Below are 18,341 nucleotides of genomic sequence, written 5' to 3'. Positions count from 1 at the left end.
GATAGAAGCTGACCGCCCTTCGAGGGTCCAGGCAGTAAAGTCTCTCCTTCTCCTTTGAAGGGTGAGGATTGAAGGTAGGCAATGTAATAGACTGGTGGAAAGGAGAAACCACCTTAGGCAGGAAAGCAGCCCTGGTCCTAAGAACCATCATGTCTGCATGGATGGTAGTGAAAGGAAGCTTAGAACCAAGTGCCTGCAGCTCACTTACCATCCTGGCCGATGTAGTAGCCACCAGAAAAATAGTCTTGAAGAAAGCAGCCTCAAAGGACAACTATGAAGAGGCTCAAAAGGAGAACCCATAAGAACCGTAAGAACTAAATTCAAATCCCACCGAGTCATTATGAAGGGAGTGGGAGGAAACCTATTAGTGAGGCTCCTAATGAACCTCATAACAATGGGGGACTTAAACAAAGATGACTGGTCCGGCAAACAAAGAAAAACCAACAAGTAGCCCTTAACCGTAGCCACAGCACAACCTTGCTGGGCCAAAGAAAGTGAGAAACTAAGTACATCCGATAAATGGGCCTTCAAAGGATCAATGGACTTCTCTCCACACCACTTCACAAACATGGCTCATCTATAAGAATAGACAGATTTGTTGGAGTGTCTCCTGGATGATAGAATAACCTCCACCACATCCGATGGGAGAGAGAAAGAACTCCGGTTGGGGGGGGCGGAGCTTGCCGGCGACCAGGATGGCCGCTTGAGCCTCGAGCTCTGTCTCGTTGCCCGAAATATCCTCAATTATCCTGCATCGGTTCCCGATTTTACTGCTGTGGTGCCACTCCCCGAGACGCAGAGCAGCCAGGGCTACCGGCAGAAGGTCGGCGGGCACGACAGGAAGCCTGCGGCCAGAAGATATCCGACACGATAGGTGGTCCCAACGGCCGCGAGTGCTGCTGGCGCCCGAGCTGCGTCACAGTACGTGCGGATCGGGCGTGACGAGAGCCCGGGGCCGGTCTGGAAGGCGGATTCTGGAGCCTGAAGTGGTGCTTGCCTCCAACGCCCAGACACGACCGGGGAGGTGAGAGGCCTCGCGGCTTTCTCCTCCCCCCCCCCCCCCCCCCAGTCACGACCTACCTGGAGTGGCGGAGAGCCTTCTGAGTTGCCGACTCCGCTCCGGTGTGCGGATATTGGGAGGGTGGCGTACGCTGGCACACGGAGTCCCGGAGACGCAAGGCGGCGTTCCCCAGCCGCGTTCAACGAGCGGCGAGACTGCCGCGAAGGCAGTAGGCGGCCCCTGAAGGGAGCGAGCCTCGCAGACTGTGGTAAGGCGCTGATTGGGGTATACGTGGACTGGAGCCGTGCCCAGAGTAGGCCCAGGAGCAGTCGGACAAAACACAGAGCAAACTGTCCTTTGATCAACGGCGCTCAAAGTCGCAGGACACTGTGGGACAGGATGAAGATAGTACACAGACTAGGGAGGACCCAACTGCGGGCGCAGATATAAAAACCATGCTCTTAGCTATGGAAAAAGGCCTCCAAAATAGTATGACTGGCTCCAAAATTGACACCCTCACTTACAGAATGGACAGGATGGCGGAGAGGATTGACAAACATGCTGAAAGGCTGGACATGTCTGAGAGAAGGCTGGACATGTCTGAGAGAAGGCTAACAGAGGTGGAGGAAGCACATATGGAGCTCAACACTGATCATAAAAAGATAGAGAAACTTATGCAGACCCTGCAAGACAAAACGGAAGATTTGGAGGCCCGCTCCAGTCGCTGCAACCTCCGTATCACGGGCCTTCCGGAGACTACCCAGTCAGGCAACATGGAGAAATTTGTCGAGAACCTTCTGGTCACACTACTCGGAGAGGGGGTGTTTTCTTCCATGTTTGTGGTTGAGCGGGCGCATCGTTCGCTAGGCCCTCGCCCTAGTCCTGGGGCGCCACCACGCCCCATTATTGCCAAGCTACTCAATTATAGAGACAGAGATGTGGCGTTGCAGCTGGCTAGAGACAAAAAGTCGCTACAATACGAGGGCTCAGAGATCTCGCTTTATCCTGATTTTACTGCCAGGGTGCAGGAGGCACGCAAGCACTTTGCCCCGTTCAAGAGACAGCTCAGAGACCTTGGTCTTGACTACGCAATGCTGTACCCGGCGAAACTGCGGGTTGACCGGAAGGGACACTCCCATCTTTTCACCGATCCCAGAGCACTGCAGCAAGCGCTGAAGGGTTGGTCTAGGGACCATCGTCAGGATGCAAACAAGTCGCCGGAAGGCGAGGAGAGGAGCAGTCAGCTTGATGAGCAGGAGTGATCCCTTGTCCGCTTCTGGTGTACCCCGCTGAGACATGAGGGGTATGGAACTGTGACTGTGATACAGACAGATCTGGGGTACAGCACAAATGCTAGTTTGAACTCCAGGTGGCGGCGGGCAGAGGGTGGGCAGGGGTCTTGATGGTCCACATTGTGGCCTTCAGAATGTGATGCAGAATGATGGCTGATGGCGCGCAATTGCCCAGGTTGTTGGCCTCTGACCTTGTGGGCATGTACAGACGACAAACGCAGGCTAGTGGGTATGCTGACACTGGGGGGGAGAGGCAGGTCCAATTACAGGGGAATCTCACACTGAGCTTGAAATTGCTTGAAGCCTTGTTGAAACTGTATTTACGGATGCTTACGACTCGGGGCAGCGTGAGGCTGGAGTAGAGTGTCTACCACATAGCATATTTGCACAGTACGCTGGTTTAGCGGCAACCTTGGCCCCTGAGTGCAAAGCACCCTTTTTGACCTCCTGAAGGTCATACAGTTTGGGGATGGGGACGACGGGTGGTTGGGTGGTGGTATTTTCTGCAAGGCCAGGTTGGGGGTGGTCTGCTGTGGGTGGGGGAAGGACTTGTTGTGTTGGGGGGGTATGTGGCAGGAAGGGGGGGCTGTTTTGTTTTTTGGAACATACGAGATGCACACCCATATACTGTTCACACACACACGCGGTTCACGATAGCGAATGATGACACATATGGCTGAACCAGAGAAGCCTAATCCCACAGACATGATAAGAGCGCTCACGTGGAACGTTAGGGGGCTTAATGATTACCGAAAGCTGAGGAAGGTGCTGAGCTATCTACAGCAATAATTACAAAAAGGGGGTGGTGATGGACAGAGTATCTGAGTTAATCAGAGCACTCCTACCCAGTCAACAGATCAGGGCTTGATCCATCACCGTTTTTTAGCTCACTGCACCATCCCAGTTCAGAACCTGGCTATATGCAAATTAGTCTGTCCCTGGCCCAGTGCATCATGGGAACAGGGCAGACCAAACTACCAAGCCAATTCTTCACTGGAAAGGAAACAAGCTTCCGGGGACCGGTTTCTGGCATTACAGCCGTCTTCGGCCCGGCTTGCTTGAATCCTGATGGTGCAATGAGCAAGGGACTCATGTCTGAGCATACCCTTCCACACTCATGGTGGCCAAAATAATTACAAAAAGGGGGTGGTGATGGACAGAGTATCTGAGTTAATCAGAGCACTCCTACCCAGTCAACAGATCAGGGCTTGATCCATCACCGTTTTTTAGCTCACTGCACCATCCCAGTTCAGAACCTGGCTATATGCAAATTAGTCTGTCCCTGGCCCAGTGCATCATGGGAACAGGGCAGACCAAACTACCAAGCCAATTCTTCACTGGAAAGGAAACAAGCTTCCGGGGACCGGTTTCTGGCATTACAGCCGTCTTCGGCCCGGCTTGCTTGAATCCTGATGGTGCAATGAGCAAGGGACTCATGTCTGAGCATACCCTTCCACACTTATGGTGGCCAAAATAATTACAAAAAGGGGGTGGTGATGGACAGAGTATCTGAGTTAATCAGAGCACTCCTACCCAGTCAACAGACCACCCCTTGTTGTAAATAAGAGCTATCTACAGCGGCATCACGTGGACGTGGCACTCCTACAGGAGACGCACCTGCCACTATCGAGCCGAATGCTGCATGGTAGGGGACTGGAAGGCAACATCACTGCAGCGGGCTTCACGACACACGCCAGAGGAGTCCTGACCTGGGTTAACCCCAAATCGAAGCTTACACAGACACTCCTTAGCGCTGACACCTCGGGCCGCTTTGTTATATCGAGATGTGCAGGGCTGGGGCTGGACTTAGTGATAGTAAATGTTTATGGTCCAAACTATGATTCCCTGGAATTTTACCAGTCATTAGCGACGACAGTTCAGGAATATACCGCGGCCCATTTCCTATGGGGTGGAGATTTTAACTTAGTGCTTGATCCGCTGTGGCATAGATCTGCAGGCCCAGGACGCAAGCCCTCCGCAGCTGCGCAAACGTTACACAGCGAGATTACTAATTTTGACCTAGAAGATGTGTGGAGCTTGAGGCATGCAACGCAAGGGGGGGGTTTACTCACTACTCTGCCTATTATGACATACACACCAGAATAGACTACTGGTTGGCTTCCTCCACTATATTGGGTCAGATACGGGATTGCATGGTCCTCCCGTGCACTCTGTCGGACCGTTCGCCACTACTGCTAGTGATTGATGCCCCCGGGAGGTCGATCCCTCCATTCACATGGCGCTTCCCGCTGTACTCACTACTTGACCCCGTGTTCAGAGGGGAGCTGGCAGAGGCGATTGATGTCTTCTTTGAGACCAATATAGGCTCCGTGGATAGCTTCCAAACAGTTTGGGGGACATTCGAGGTATACATAAGAGGTGTGGTTATGTCCAAGCATTCGGGGGTACTTAAGTCCATCAGGCAGCGACGTATGGACCTGGAACGGCAGTTGGTACAGTTAGAAGAGCGTCAGCAAAGTAACCCTGACTCAGCGGTGGATGAAGAGATAAAGGCACTCCTGACTGAATACCATGAGGAAGCAGACGGGGAAGTCAAGCACATGGGCAAATACGCAATTGCTCGCCTGTATGGAGAGGGGGAGAGACCTAGCTCAGTACTTGCGAGGGTGTTAAAAGGGAGGAGGGGAAAGCCCCAGGTGACGGAGATAAGGAATGAGGAGGGAGCGGTCCTCACAGACGAGTCCGAAATTGCACAAACGTTTAGAAGGTTTTACGCAGACTTGTACTCCTCCAAGAGTAGTAAATGTAAATGCAGGTATACTTGTAAAGCGCACTGCGGCCCCATCTCGGGGCATCTGGCGCTGTATACCGCTGTGGAACCCTTCCTGGCTTTCCCTGTGAGATGCTCCCTACTGGGCACCCCCAAGGTGAAGCCAGGCATCCCAGCGCTATTGGTGCCATTGTGGAGATTAAGCAAGCTATTGCCCAGAGTTGCAGAGTGGGACCCATGATTAGAGTAGGCACCGAGGCGAGAATTATCGAGTCCGCGGACATTAAGCCCAAGACCCTGCCGCGTCGGGAATTAAACTTTGGTCCCGGGCCAGACCTCTGCATCAGGGACTGCCGCTTCTAACCAGTGAGCCACACTTCTCCACAAGAGCGGTGACCTAGATGATGAAATGCTTGATTATCTAGAACATATAAAGTTACCTACACTCACCAACACGCACAGGGAATTCCTGATACTTCCAATAGAGCGAGATGAGATTGTTGAGGCTCTCACGGGCATGCGGTTGGGTAGTGCCCCCGGGGCAGATGGGCTCACGGTGGGTTTTTACAAAGCCTTCCAGGATACACTGCTCCCGCACCTCTCGGCGCTGTTGGATGACATTTGTGTGGAAGGTAGTATGCCGCACTCTATGAGAGAGGCGCTCTTGGTGACCATTCTTAAGCCAAACAAGGCGCATGACGAGTGTAGCTCGTATAGGCCCCTCTCCCTGCTAAACGTTGACACAAAATTCTATGCCAAAATGTTGGCAAACCATCTGGCGCTCCTGGCTCCCATGCTTGGTGCACCGGAGCAGGCTGGTTTCATCCCCTGCAGAAAATATTCGCACGGTCCTTGGTACCATGCAGCATGTAAAGCAAGACACCAAGGCAATTGCAGTGTTCCTAGACATGGAAAAGGCCTTCAATTCGGTGGAATGGCCTTTTATGCGGCAGGTGGGACTTGGTCTGCCATTCCTGCAAATGATTGGCTCCATATACACCAAGCCTAGAGCCAGGCTGCGGCATGGTGATCTGGTCACGGACTCCTTTCCAATCGGTAGGGGGATTCGGCAGGGGTGTCCGCTGTCACCCTGCTGTACGCTCTGGTTGCAGAACCGCTCGCATGCGCACTGCGCGAATACCATAGCGGCGAGGGCATAGTATTTCCTGCATATAGGTATGTGTTCTCGATGTATGCGGACGACACATTGCTGTACGTCCGCGACCCAGAACATAATCTAACCTCAATGCCTCGTGAGGTTGTTCACTTTGGTGCCCTATCTGGCCTGAAAGTGAATTGGACGAAATCGCTGGCCTTCCCCCTAACCCCGGGAGTTTGACATGGACTACCCGTTGGTGAGGACCACGGACTCGATCAGATATCTGGGTGTTCGGTTACACACGGACTCAGAGATATTATTCACAGAGAACTACAGGGTTGCTTTTGGCAGGCTGGAGGATTACTTGGAGGCATGGTGCAGGTTCCCACTTACGCTCCTGAGCCGAATCTCGATCATGAATATGGTTGTACTGCCTCGTTTCTTGTTCTTGTTTGCTACCATCCCGATTGTGTTACCCAAGATTTTCTTTCAGAGGCTGACGCAGCTGCTAATTAAAACTAGCTTGGGCGGGCAAGCAACCCAGAGCGAGGTGGGCTCTCCTCACACTGCCTTATAGCATGGGCGGCCTCAGAGCTCCAGACTTAGAGCTGTACTACAGGGTGGCTCAGGTGTCCCATTTGCACACCTGGATACATGGGGATGTACGCATTCCACACGTATGTATGGAAAGATTATTTGCAGACCCCCTTCCACTTCCGGCTACGATCTTCCAGCCGACGGATCGCAGGACTGGAATTTGAGATTCCATCTCGGCCACAAACCATGCATGGCATTGCCTTCTGCAGTTACAGGGAAGCGCATTGCTCTACTCGCTTAGTATGCCGGTAGAATGGGCTCAGTGGTTATCATCCCCCCATCAGAGAGAAGGGTGTAGTACAAGCCATGCACAAGCTTAATATCAAGCACGCGGGGGATTTATTCCGCGATGAGAAGGTCAAAACTTGGCAACAGGTGGTGGGGCCCGGTGGGGAGGCCTCCTTATTGTTGCGCTTCCAGTTTCATAGAGTGCGAAGTGCCCTTCTGGGACTGCTGGGGGATGACTTGGCGGAGCCACCAGATGTCCCTGAACTAGCATACATAATCAAGTCTGAGACACCCCGAAAGCTTCTGACCAATCTATATAAGATCGCTATGGCCCATAGGGAACACCAATTCACGAAGGCGCGGCTGGCGTGGCAAAGGGACCTACTAGCTCCAATAGATGACGACATGTGGCGCTACTGTTCTGTTAACACTAGGCGGATATCTTTAAACGGCAAGCATAGATTGATACACTTTAAATTCGTTAATAGAACATATTACACTCCAGAGAGACTACACAGGTATGGTCTCCGTCAGACCGCTGAGTGTGACAGGTGTCACGCGCTTGAGGCAGATTTTCTGCACCTGGCGTGGCAGTGTCCGGGAGTGCGGGCATACTGGGAAGACATTTTTAAAGAGATGAGCACGATAGTGGAGACGGAATTGGTCCCGGACCCTGCTTTAGCGCTGCTGGGCCACACCAGGAGACTGCCAAGCGCAATACGTAGGCTTGTAGATCTGGGAATGCTTATGGCTGAGCGCTTAGTTGCCATTTGTTGGATGAGAGGACCAGCACCCACAATTAAGCGCTGGGCGCACGACATGTTTACTGCTGTACACAATTGAACACTACAGTGAGTTGCTGCCCCCCACAAGCATGCTTTGCAAAACAGGCAGGCATTTCTTCTTTTTCTGTGCAGAAAGTACGTTTTTGAGAAGGATGATTTTGTTTGTTCTTCTTTCAATTGCATACGATCTGTCATATCTGCCCTTTTAATGACTGAGATCATCTGTAGGCAAGGGTCTTGAGGAGTAAGAGTCAATGCCCCCTTTTGGCGACTATGTGTCCAGAGCTTGCCACCACTCTTCTGTGGTCTCTGATGTGTCATACACACCATGCTAATACTGTTCCTTCTCTTCATATAAGAGGTCCTGCTCTGCCTCTTGATGCTTGGTACTGCTCAGTACTGCTAGTATTTCTAACTCTACCTGTTTGTCTTCCAGAGTCTTACTCTCGGGTTTCAGACGGGTTCTCAACCCTAAATGGTTTCACCAAACTCCTTTCTACTTCAGCAGAGCTGTCATTTGGGCCTCAAGTCTACATTTCTTCTGATCAACCTCAAAAGTCCGTTATTAGACATCAAGCATTGGGGGTGGTCTTCTTTTTATGGGGCTGAAGTCTCTTTTCCTTCTCACTCTTTTTCCTTCCTCTGACGCTCTCACAGAGTCAGGTCCGAGGTCTGGATATTTGTCCCCAACAGCGTCTTTGACCTGTGGGGCTCTTTCGTCTTTATAGTCCCTTTTTTCCTTACCATCAGTTTTGTGTCGAATGTGTTTGAGAACTTTAAGTCCAATGGTTTGGACTTGATCCCACTGTGACCCTGAGGCACTGCTGACAAGCATTTTTCTTCTGTTTCAGATCTAGGTCTTTTTCGGAACCTCTTCTTTCTCGATGTCGAAGTAGGTCTTCATGATGTTTTACCCCCACCCTCCTTTCACTGACTCACTTTTTCCCAGCACTGCTTCTTCGCTCAACAGTACAATATCCTTCAGAAACCCTGTTTGGGCTATGACTGCATTATGACATAATGAACCCACCTCTCCTTCTCCCTTACTATACGTGTGCTAGGGAGGGTAGCTACTGATTATAAATCTTGTTTTGTGCTTCTGAGCATGTTTCTGGTGGCACGTCAGGCAAAATATGACAGGGGTATTTTTCACATCTCATAAAAGCTCCCCCTGCACCCCTAACCAGTGTGGTCGAAGCCCACGTGAAAGGCCTGAATTTTCAGTCTCTCTTTAGATGGTGAAATAATGCACAGCTTATTATGCACAAATGGTTACTTCTTTCACAAGCAATGCCAATTATTGCCCCTGTACATATTTTTTATTTAAAAAACATGAAAAAGAAAACAGTACACAAAGAGTCCGATAACAAAATTGGGAAAAATGTCTACAACCCAAAAAATAGGGGGTGGAAATATCAATTGATCCAGGTGATATGGCTCGAGAAAAACGAGCACATGAAAATGAAACAAATAGAACATTTGCTTGGGCTCATATAGAGCTGTACTTTGATATCCAAAACGATAAACAGCCTGGCCATTCAGGTTCATATGAAAGCCATGAAGGCATGTGATACAGTTTCGAGCTGAAGAGTAAAGTACGACATGTTTACTCAACTTCAGAAGGCGGTAGAAATGACCTGTGGTACATTTCTTTTCTAAAAGGAGAACACCTTATGTTTTGCCTGGTTGGAATTTTTTCATTTAATGCTGGTTATAATATCCTGAAGAAAGTAACCAGCTGCACTAAATAAATACCTCAGCAGAACAATATAACTGGGTGTTACAACGGGCTCGAACACTAGAAAAGGGAAAAGACAATAGTGAGAAAGAGTGCTCTGCTTCAATTAGCAAACAACTTCTATGGACAAAATAATGTTTAGTCTAGAACCTGAACTAGTACAGCAACTTTAAAGACTTTACTACAGGGTTATTAAAATTAATATAACATTTAAATATTATGAGGGGAAACTGGCAAAAATACAAATGACTGCAAAAAAGAAAATTAGGCTTTACCTCCATAGTATGAGTTTTTCCAGAGGATGTTTGTCCATACGCAAATATTGTACCATTGTACCCCTCAAGCACATCTATAAAAAAAATTACAAATATTAGTACTGAACCAACATGTGTAACAATGAAAAATGATTCTCCTGAGTACACGCGCACCAATCCAGTATGACTACACACACATCAATTTACCAAATACACCACTACTACTTCATCTATCCACATTAACTTGCAGCTTAGCATAAAACGTATCCAACTTGTCAAAAATCTGAATAGCTATATGTTTCAGATTCCCATGCACTTCATGAATCCATCAAGCTTGGACATTCAGCAGAGAATAGTATGTGCAAACATTGGAAGGGATGGGAGAGTACATTCAGAGAGTCATTAAATAAAAAGCTTCAGGACACTTAGTTGTCTCGAAACAGAACAAGGCAACTCTAAACTAAACCTTAAGGAACCAAGTGGCTGAAACTGAAGCCATTCATGCAGAACAATGCCCAAATTCCCAGACAGCAGATCCCCATAAAGTTGTAGTCTTAGAGGGGCTTCACAGATTTCCCTAGGTCACAAATAAATGTTCACCAGAAGTGTGCCAACAGAATCAACTGGCACTTTTTAAACAAGAAAATCACTTCTCATGATACTCTTTCCTGCCCTATGGCATTGACCCTCTGCGTAGAAGGTTTTGCTAGTGCAGCGAGCCCATAAGTTTGTATAGCTATTTTGGTACCTCATGATGCTTCAAATTAGGAGACCCTCCAAATAAAGTGTATTTAGTAGCAGTTCTCCAAATGCTTTGGTCATTTGCTTCAGATTCTTTTATTCTATGCAGGGCACAATGCATCACCGCTATTGAAAAGGGCACTCATGAAAGGGCATAGTCATGGCATAGGCCTGAATTTCAAACTACTCTGCTCACAGCAAGTTCTCTTGCAGTGATTTTCCTGCATTCAATGAAGCTCTGGCAGTCTATGAATAAATCCACTAATCTGCAATCACAGAAAACTTGGTGTGTCCTATGAAACAAAATGATATCATCAGTTTTATCACCTTCAAACCACATTTGCTGCTGTGGACTGAGAACCTACTTATTGTAAAACCATAGTAAGTCTAACTTTTTCTGCAATCTACCATCAGATATTTTATTTCCTAATTAACATCCAGAAGTGCTACCTATATTTCTTCTCTAGCCTCCGTATCAAGAATATATGAGGGGCGTGGCTTGGCAGTCAAAGACGGCGGACGTGTGAGCCTGGAGCTCGCAGCCAGCCCATCATTAATCCTGCCTAAGCAAGCCTGCGCTTTGACTATCGCAGCACTGAGATCACCCGCCTGGGGCAGCAGGAGCCTGCAGCACAAAACAAGCATTGGAAATGCAATAGGTCTCGCAATAGAATAGTTAGACATTTTTCTTTTTGCAAATGGAAGAGTGGCGTTGCGTGGATGAGTGGCGTTGCGTGGATGAGTGGCGTTGCGTGGATGAGTGGCGTTGCGTGGATGAGTGGTGTGTGTGAGTGGCGTTGCGTGTGTGAGTGGCGTTGCGTGTGTGAGTGGCGTTGCGTGTGTGAGTGGCGTTGCGTGTGTGAGTGGCGTTGCGTGTGTGAGTGGCGTTGCGTGTGTGAGTGGCGTTGCGTGTGTGAGTGGCGTTGCGTGTGTGAGTGGCGTTGCGTGTGTGAGTGGCGTTGCGTGTGTGAGTGGCGTTGCGTGTGTGAGTGGCGTTGCGTGGATGAGTGGGGTTGGAATGCAATAAGTATCGCATTAGAAAAGTTGTAGTTATTGGTGAGGGTGAGGGTGATTGAGGGTAAGGGGGTGAGGGTGATTGAGGGTAAGGGGGTGAGGGTGAGGGGTTTAGGGTGAGTGAGGGTGAGGTGTTGAGTGGGGGTGAGTGAGGGTGAGTGAGTGTGAGGGAGGGTGAGTGAGGGAGAGGGGTTGAGGGTGGGTGAGGGGTTGAGGGTGAGAGGGTGAGTGAGGGTGAGGGTGAGGAGTTGAGTGTGAGTGAGGGTGAGGGTGAGGTGTTGAGGGTGAGTGAGGGTGAGGAGTTGAGGGTGAGGGTTAGTGAGTGTGAGGGGTTGAGTGAGGGTGAGTGAGTGTGAGGGAGGGTGAGTGAGGGAGAGGGGTTGAGGGTGGGTGAGGGGTTGAGGGTGAGAGGGTGAGTGAGGGTGAGGAGTTGAGTGTGAGTGAGGGTGAGGTGTTGAGGGTGAGTGAGGGTGAGGAGTTGAGGGTGAGGGTTAGTGAGTGTGAGGGGTTGAGTGTGAGTGTGGGTGAGGGTGACTGAGGGTGAAGGGTTGAGGGTGAGTGAGGGTGAGGGTGAGGCTGAGAGGTTGAGGGTAAGTGAGGGTGAGTGATGGTGAGGCAGAGGGGGTGAGGGTAAGTGAGGGAGAGTGATGGTGAGGCAGAGGGGGTGAGGGTAAGTGAGGGAGAGTGAGGGTGAGTGAGGGGTTGAGGGTGAACGGTTGAGGGTGAGTGAGGGTGAAGTGTTGAGGGTGAGTGAGGGTGAGGGGTTGTGAGTGAGTGAGGGTGAGTGAGGGTGAGTGAGGGTGAGTGAGGGTGAGTGAGGGTGAGTGAGGGTGAGTGAGGGTGAGTGAGGGTGAGTGAGGGTGAGTGAGGGTGAGTGAGGGTGAGTGAGGGTGAGTGAGGGTGAGTGAGGGTGAGTGAGGGTGAGTGAGGGTGAGTGAGGGGTTGAGGGTGAGTGAGGGTGAAGGGTTGAGAGTGATTGAGGATGAGGATTTGAGGGTGAGTGAGGGGTTGAGGCTGAGTGAGGGTGAGGGTGATTGAGGGTAAGGGTTTGAGGCTGAGTGAGGGTGAGGGGTTGAGTGTGAGTGAGGGTGAGGGTGATTGAGGGTGAGGTGTTGAGGGTGAGTGAGGGTGAGTGACTGAGGGTGAGTGAGTGAGGGTGAGTGAGGGTGAGGGCTTGAGGGTGAGTGAGGGTGAGGGTGAGTGAGGGTGAGTGAGTGTGAATGAGGGTGGGTGAGGGTGAGTGAGGGTGAGTGAGGGTGAGTGAGGGTGATTGAGGGTGAGTGAGGGTGAGTGAGGGTGAGTGAGGGTGAGTGAGGGTGAGTGAGGTGTGGAAAAGTAAATTTTGCCATGTTCTGTGTCCCTACGTGTCATCCATCATATGTTATGTGTGCATGATTAAATATGCATATGCATTCCCCATGTTCGATTCAAGACGCAATTATAGCTGTGTCCACCTCTAGTATGCCAGTTTCCAGTTCTCGTGAATACTACGAATATCAGGCCTATGTAAAGTTACGTTGCCACGTTTCTCAGTGTGCACGTTATTCCATTATAAAGTCCCCGTTTCTAGGCCTCAAAAGGGCCTGGACACCAGATTCAGCTCCTGTCTCCTGCAGCATCGCTGAGGAGCGATACAGCCCCCACCTGTATCCCCGACCCTTCACTTACATCCTGCCTTGCAGTGCCCGGTTCAGCTGGCTCTGCCTCTGAGTCTGCCAAAAGTATGTTATGATTCCAGTTATCAGTTCAGTCCTCCTTCTCTGCATTCCTAAGCTACTGAACTGCATCAATAGTTTCCGTCATTGTCTAGCCTTTCCGTCTCCACGTTAGAGAAATACTGTATTTAATGGTCATTCCATATTCTTCATCACGCACTACATGTAGAATAATGCATGGTCCAGTCTTAGTGTCTGTTAACCTTTTCCCCTCCTGACTTCTAGTTTATATCAACATGTTCTCTAAACATCAGATACTAGATACTGTTTAGGTACATGTCGCCCTGACTCTCCAGACTTCAGTCTCTGCTCCTAGCACAGAGTTCATAGCCCCCAGCTTCTCCTAGTGATACGTCATTGCCAGTTTGCGCGCACCACCAGGTTAGAGGTCCCGGCTCCTTAGGTAGCCCCCTCCAATGTTTCCGCCCTATTCATGACATATTCTGTTACGTTTGCATCACATGTCTATGTATACGCCCTGTTACACCCACTTTTACCCTTATCTTTCGCGACTGCTACGCGTCACGCCTATTGCTCCACCCACTGCTACGCCTACTGCAATGTAATGCTATGTGTTTGCGTTATGTATATATGCTCATGTACTGTTATTAAAAGTTATCCTTCCTTCCGCCGATCCTGATTCTGCCCCAGGCAAGCGCTTGCCATCCTATTCCTGTGCAGGTTGTCCTGTTCCTGTCCTTATGCTGTATTAAACCTGCATAACTCCTACTACCTCGAATCTTGACTCTTATTTTATTGAGCTATCTGTTATTCATCTATGTATTCAAAAATAGGGTATTATTTATTTATTTACCACATAATGGCGCCCGAACAGGGACTTGCCCTTTCCCCACGCGTCGGTGAAGCCACGCCGACCCCCTGACCCTCTGCAGCCGTGACGGAACCATACCGTGCACATGCAGATATTTCTGCTTCAAGTATCCCTCAGGCCCACGGAGGAGACGGAGGAGGCGGTCCAGCATCCAAACGAGACGGTGGAGGAACGCGGCGAGTCCCGACCAGAGCCCAAGCCGAGAGTCCAAGGTCCGAGGTATCCGGAGGTCCACCCGTAACTGAAGTCCGAAGTTCGTCGTCCGTCGTCGTAGCAGTTCAGTCCGATCCGAGGCCTTCCGTTCTTGCTGCCCGGTGAGTACCATTACTGGGGTAGTATCTAGACAGGGTCAATCTAAATTGACTCTGGTCCGTGGGTTGGTGGTACACAGACTCACAAACGAAGTGTTCACCTAGGTGGATACAGGTCTTGATGCGTCCCTTTATGGGACCGGTATGTTCCGTACTGTTTCAGCAGTGCATCCAGTAACTCTAGTCTGTTCCGTTCTCGAGAAATTCTTGTGTTTCTGTTTTCAGTATTCCAGGTAATATTCTGTCCGAACTGTTATGTTATGATGTTGTTCAATGTATTTCCAATGTCGTGGTATGCCTGAATTGTTCTCCCAATTGTTATTGTTCCTCGTGTATTGTATTGTGTTCCGATTCAAGTTTATAATGTCTCTCTTTTCGAGATTACGTCAGCTAAAAACTAGAAAGGGTTTGTTAGAAGAAGCAGTTCCTGTTCCGCCGAGGGACAGTCCAGGTCACTTTATATATCAGAAGCATGGCATAAGCGCCATATTGTATCTAGATTTATGGGTAGAGTATACCAAACAGTTAGAAGAAAAGTATAGATGGCCCGTATCGGGTACATGGGATGCCGAGTGCATCATGCGAGTAGAAGAAGCATTATGGAAAAAGAAAGCCAGACAATCACAGAAAGATGCCATCGAGTTATGGCGTAAAGAAGCTCATAAAAGAACCGAAAAAGAAATCAGAAAGTCAGAATTAAGTAGAGAATCCTTGGAACGAGCCCAAGAAAGGGAATTAATCGAGATTGGTGAACGAGTTAAAACTGAACAATCGGACAGACAGAGGCATGCCCTTAATAGGGGTATGTATCCTCTCTTTGCCGAGGGCTTGCCAAAAGCGACCCCAGAGGCATCCAGTAATTTCCCGCCACCATTAGTTCCGACCAAGCTACGTCACAAACAGACCGCAGCTGATATTTTTATTTCGTCCTATTTGGACGACACAGTCCCAGAATATGCAAATCCTGTTCGCGCTCCGCCAGTCCCTGTAAATCAGGCACTTCCCGCTCCTCCAGACACCGGAGTACCTGTTACGGTACCCCCGGTCCAGCCCGCCATACAAGTCCAGCCTGCATTTCCATTTCCCACTCTGCCAGGACGAAGAGCCTCAGTAGACGACTCTAGTTTAGGGGCCGCAGGGGGAGGTACTCCTCAAACCCCGCCGCCACACAAGCGTTTAACGACAGCCGAATTACATGCACAAGCGTCACAGCGTACGCCCAGACATCAGACTGTAGCAGAAATAAGAAAATCCCTTGCCGAATGCGGCTATGATCCAGTCCCAGGCGAGGATAATATGGTTTTATATTCATTCCGCGTAAGAAAGGTGGCCGAGTATCTAGTCACCTTACCGAATATGAAAGAAGATCTAGACAGAATATATCGTTTCATCCGTACAGGGGATGATCCAGAAAGCATTAGCGAGGCCATGTCTCAAAGGAAAGCCGAGATCCAGCTCATGATATTAAAGTTCCTGATCAATTGTCTAATAAGAGAACAAGATTACCCGTCTAAAGATCCGGCCGAAATGAAAATCCTGACAAGGTGGAGTGATAATATAGCCGAGGGTAAGCACAAGACCGTCGGTGCTATGGAGAGTATGTACAAGAAAATCCGTAGAGAAATAATAAAGATACACGAACAACGTAAAGCAGCACAAGTAAGCGAGAAAGAAAGTAATTCTGATACTGAAGAGATAGACGACGAGAATCCCTCCAGAATAGCGTATGTAGGAAAATCTAGATTTCCAGATCGCCATTTACGCCTAGAACACAAGTCTATTTTTCATTCTCCAGCACCAGAACAAGGTTCACTAGAACAAGTGTTTCAAGCTACCGATCACATTCTGAAATCACGAATCGGTTACAGTGAGTTAAGTACCATGCATGAACAAGAACTAGCCCGATCAGCAGTCCGATGGATTACTGATTCTATCACTTTTCCAGACGAAATAGTGGCACAAATGTTTCTGAAAATGCCCCCAGCCGAACAACGACTGGTGGGTATGTATATGATCCAGCACCTCATTACTCTGTATGAGGGTCAACACTCTGATCCAGGTCCGTTACATGATGTCCTGAACGAGTTACTCCAGTATAGATGGAAAGGTTTAGGTACCGACTTAATTAGTGTCGTTCTAGAACAGCGTCACAAATATAGAACGTTTCTGAAACCGCATTTTGTTCATGTCTCACCCCCAGAAAGTAAACCATTTTACATGGAGAGACAGAATCCATTACGAGAAGTCCACCCAGTCAGAGGAACGGGTGGCGAACTAGAACGAGTGTTTGTTTACACTCCGATTACAAAGATGGAACTCCTCGGGATGAAGAAATTAATTCCCTGTCATGACAAAGATCCAGCAGGGTTCCATAGAGAACTAAGACATGCTCCGTATGGGAGAATACACGTATCCAGATATAATTAAAATGTTAAAAGTTCTGTTGCCCGCAGGGGTGTATGAGAAGCTCAAGGAAAAAGATTGGGAGGTGGGAGAGAAAAAGATCGATTGGGCAGTTCTAGAAGCTGAAGACAAGATACGAGTACCAGGTACCGGTCTTGGAGATAAATGTAAAGAATTACCAGAATTATTGATTCAAGTTTTACCCAGATTATTGACAACTAGAAAAGAGGACTGGGATGCAATCTCAGCCTGTAAACAGAAACAAGACGAAGATATTAGTGATTTTTATTCTAGATTTGAGAAGTGTTTTAGTATCAACAGTGGCCTCAAGACAAGTAGTGAGTCATATCCTCACCTTTTTGTTACTAAATTAGTCGAGAATTCAAGTCCACCGATTAAAAACCGAGTTCTGAAAGTCGAAAGTACCTGGCAAGCTAATACCCCGTCCCAGATGTTGCAAATGCTCCAATACCACCAGAATAGAATCAGAGAAGAACAAGAACACGAGAGAAAGCGTATGAAAGACACGAAAATGAAAGTACTAGTTGCACAATCTGTTCCTCAAGACAGTCAGAAGAGGGGTCCGAATCAAGCCAGTCATCCTGCAGCTCCCGTTAAAGGGAACTGCAATTATTGTAAACAGCCAGGCCATTTTATAAATGAGTGTGCAGTTCTGAAACACAACATAGCTACCGGTAAAACTAAAGAAAGACCACGTCCGCCTAGACAAGAACAAGTTTCACAGACTCCTCAGTCACAGAATGCACAACAGACAGTTCCAGCACCGCAGCCTATTGCTGCAACACAGCATGTTACATCGCAGATGTACCAGTATGCACAGTCTGAGTATCCAGAGTACCAACAGTATTCATGAAACAGCCTAGAGAGGGAGGTAGGCTTGCCTCTCATCGAGATACCTGTAGATCAAGAAGGTCCCTATGTTCACAGTCAAGTATTAGGGAAAGACAGAAAGTTTTTGATTGATACAGGGGCAAGTAGGACCACAATTAGTCACGCCGAAGTTCCAGGGGCTCCGCTCTCAGGCTCAAGAAATGTTTCCCTTGGATTTTCAGGAAAGCCTATCGTAAATGAGATCTCAAAGCCAGTTTCTCTAGAAGTAGGTCCATTGTCCCGAACTACTGATCTGTTACTTACTAAGTCATGTCCAGAAAATCTATTAGGCATTAAAACACTGAAAGAGTTAGGTGCAGTTATATGCTGTTCCCCAGAGGGAATACGATTGTTCCTACGTGACTTTAAGGGTCACTATGTATTACGAGATTTTGATTCAAGACTGTCTAATGTTCCACAGCACTTATGGGCGCAAGGTCCAACTGATGTAGGTTACATGCAAATCACACCCTATCGTGTGACTCTCAAGCCAGGTGTAGTGTTACCACGAATCAGACAGTACAGATTGCCACCAGAGGCTGTAGCAGCCTTATCCAAAATTATTGACGAGCTCATGGTTCAAGGAGTAGTTGTAGAAACTGACTCAAATGTATGTAATTCTCCGATCATTCCAGTCATGAAACGTACTGATCCAAATGCACCCCCAGTATATCGATTAGTGATTGACCTACGAGAGCTTAATAAATGTA

The 18,341-nt window shown here is 48.7% G+C and overlaps 1 protein-coding gene across 2 annotated transcripts in view; it reads right to left on the bottom strand.

The window, feature by feature from the left end:
• The window catches only part of KIF5B (kinesin family member 5B), a 795,256-nt gene that overhangs the window by 635,560 nt on the left and 141,355 nt on the right, over positions 1-18,341 (bottom strand). For both annotated transcript variants that reach the window (XM_078663342.1, XM_078663343.1), the window contains exon 3: positions 9,746-9,819. In XM_078663342.1, the coding sequence (XP_078519468.1) occupies positions 9,746-9,819 (74 nt within the window). The remainder of the gene's footprint in view (positions 1-9,745; positions 9,820-18,341) is intronic.

This window comes from Lissotriton helveticus, chromosome 10 (genome assembly GCF_964261635.1).
Source record: "Lissotriton helveticus chromosome 10, aLisHel1.1, whole genome shotgun sequence".
Lineage (NCBI taxonomy): Eukaryota > Metazoa > Chordata > Amphibia > Caudata > Salamandridae > Lissotriton > Lissotriton helveticus.
The sequence above is the reverse complement of the archived record's forward strand: the minus strand, read 5'-3'. Positions and strand labels throughout refer to the sequence as shown.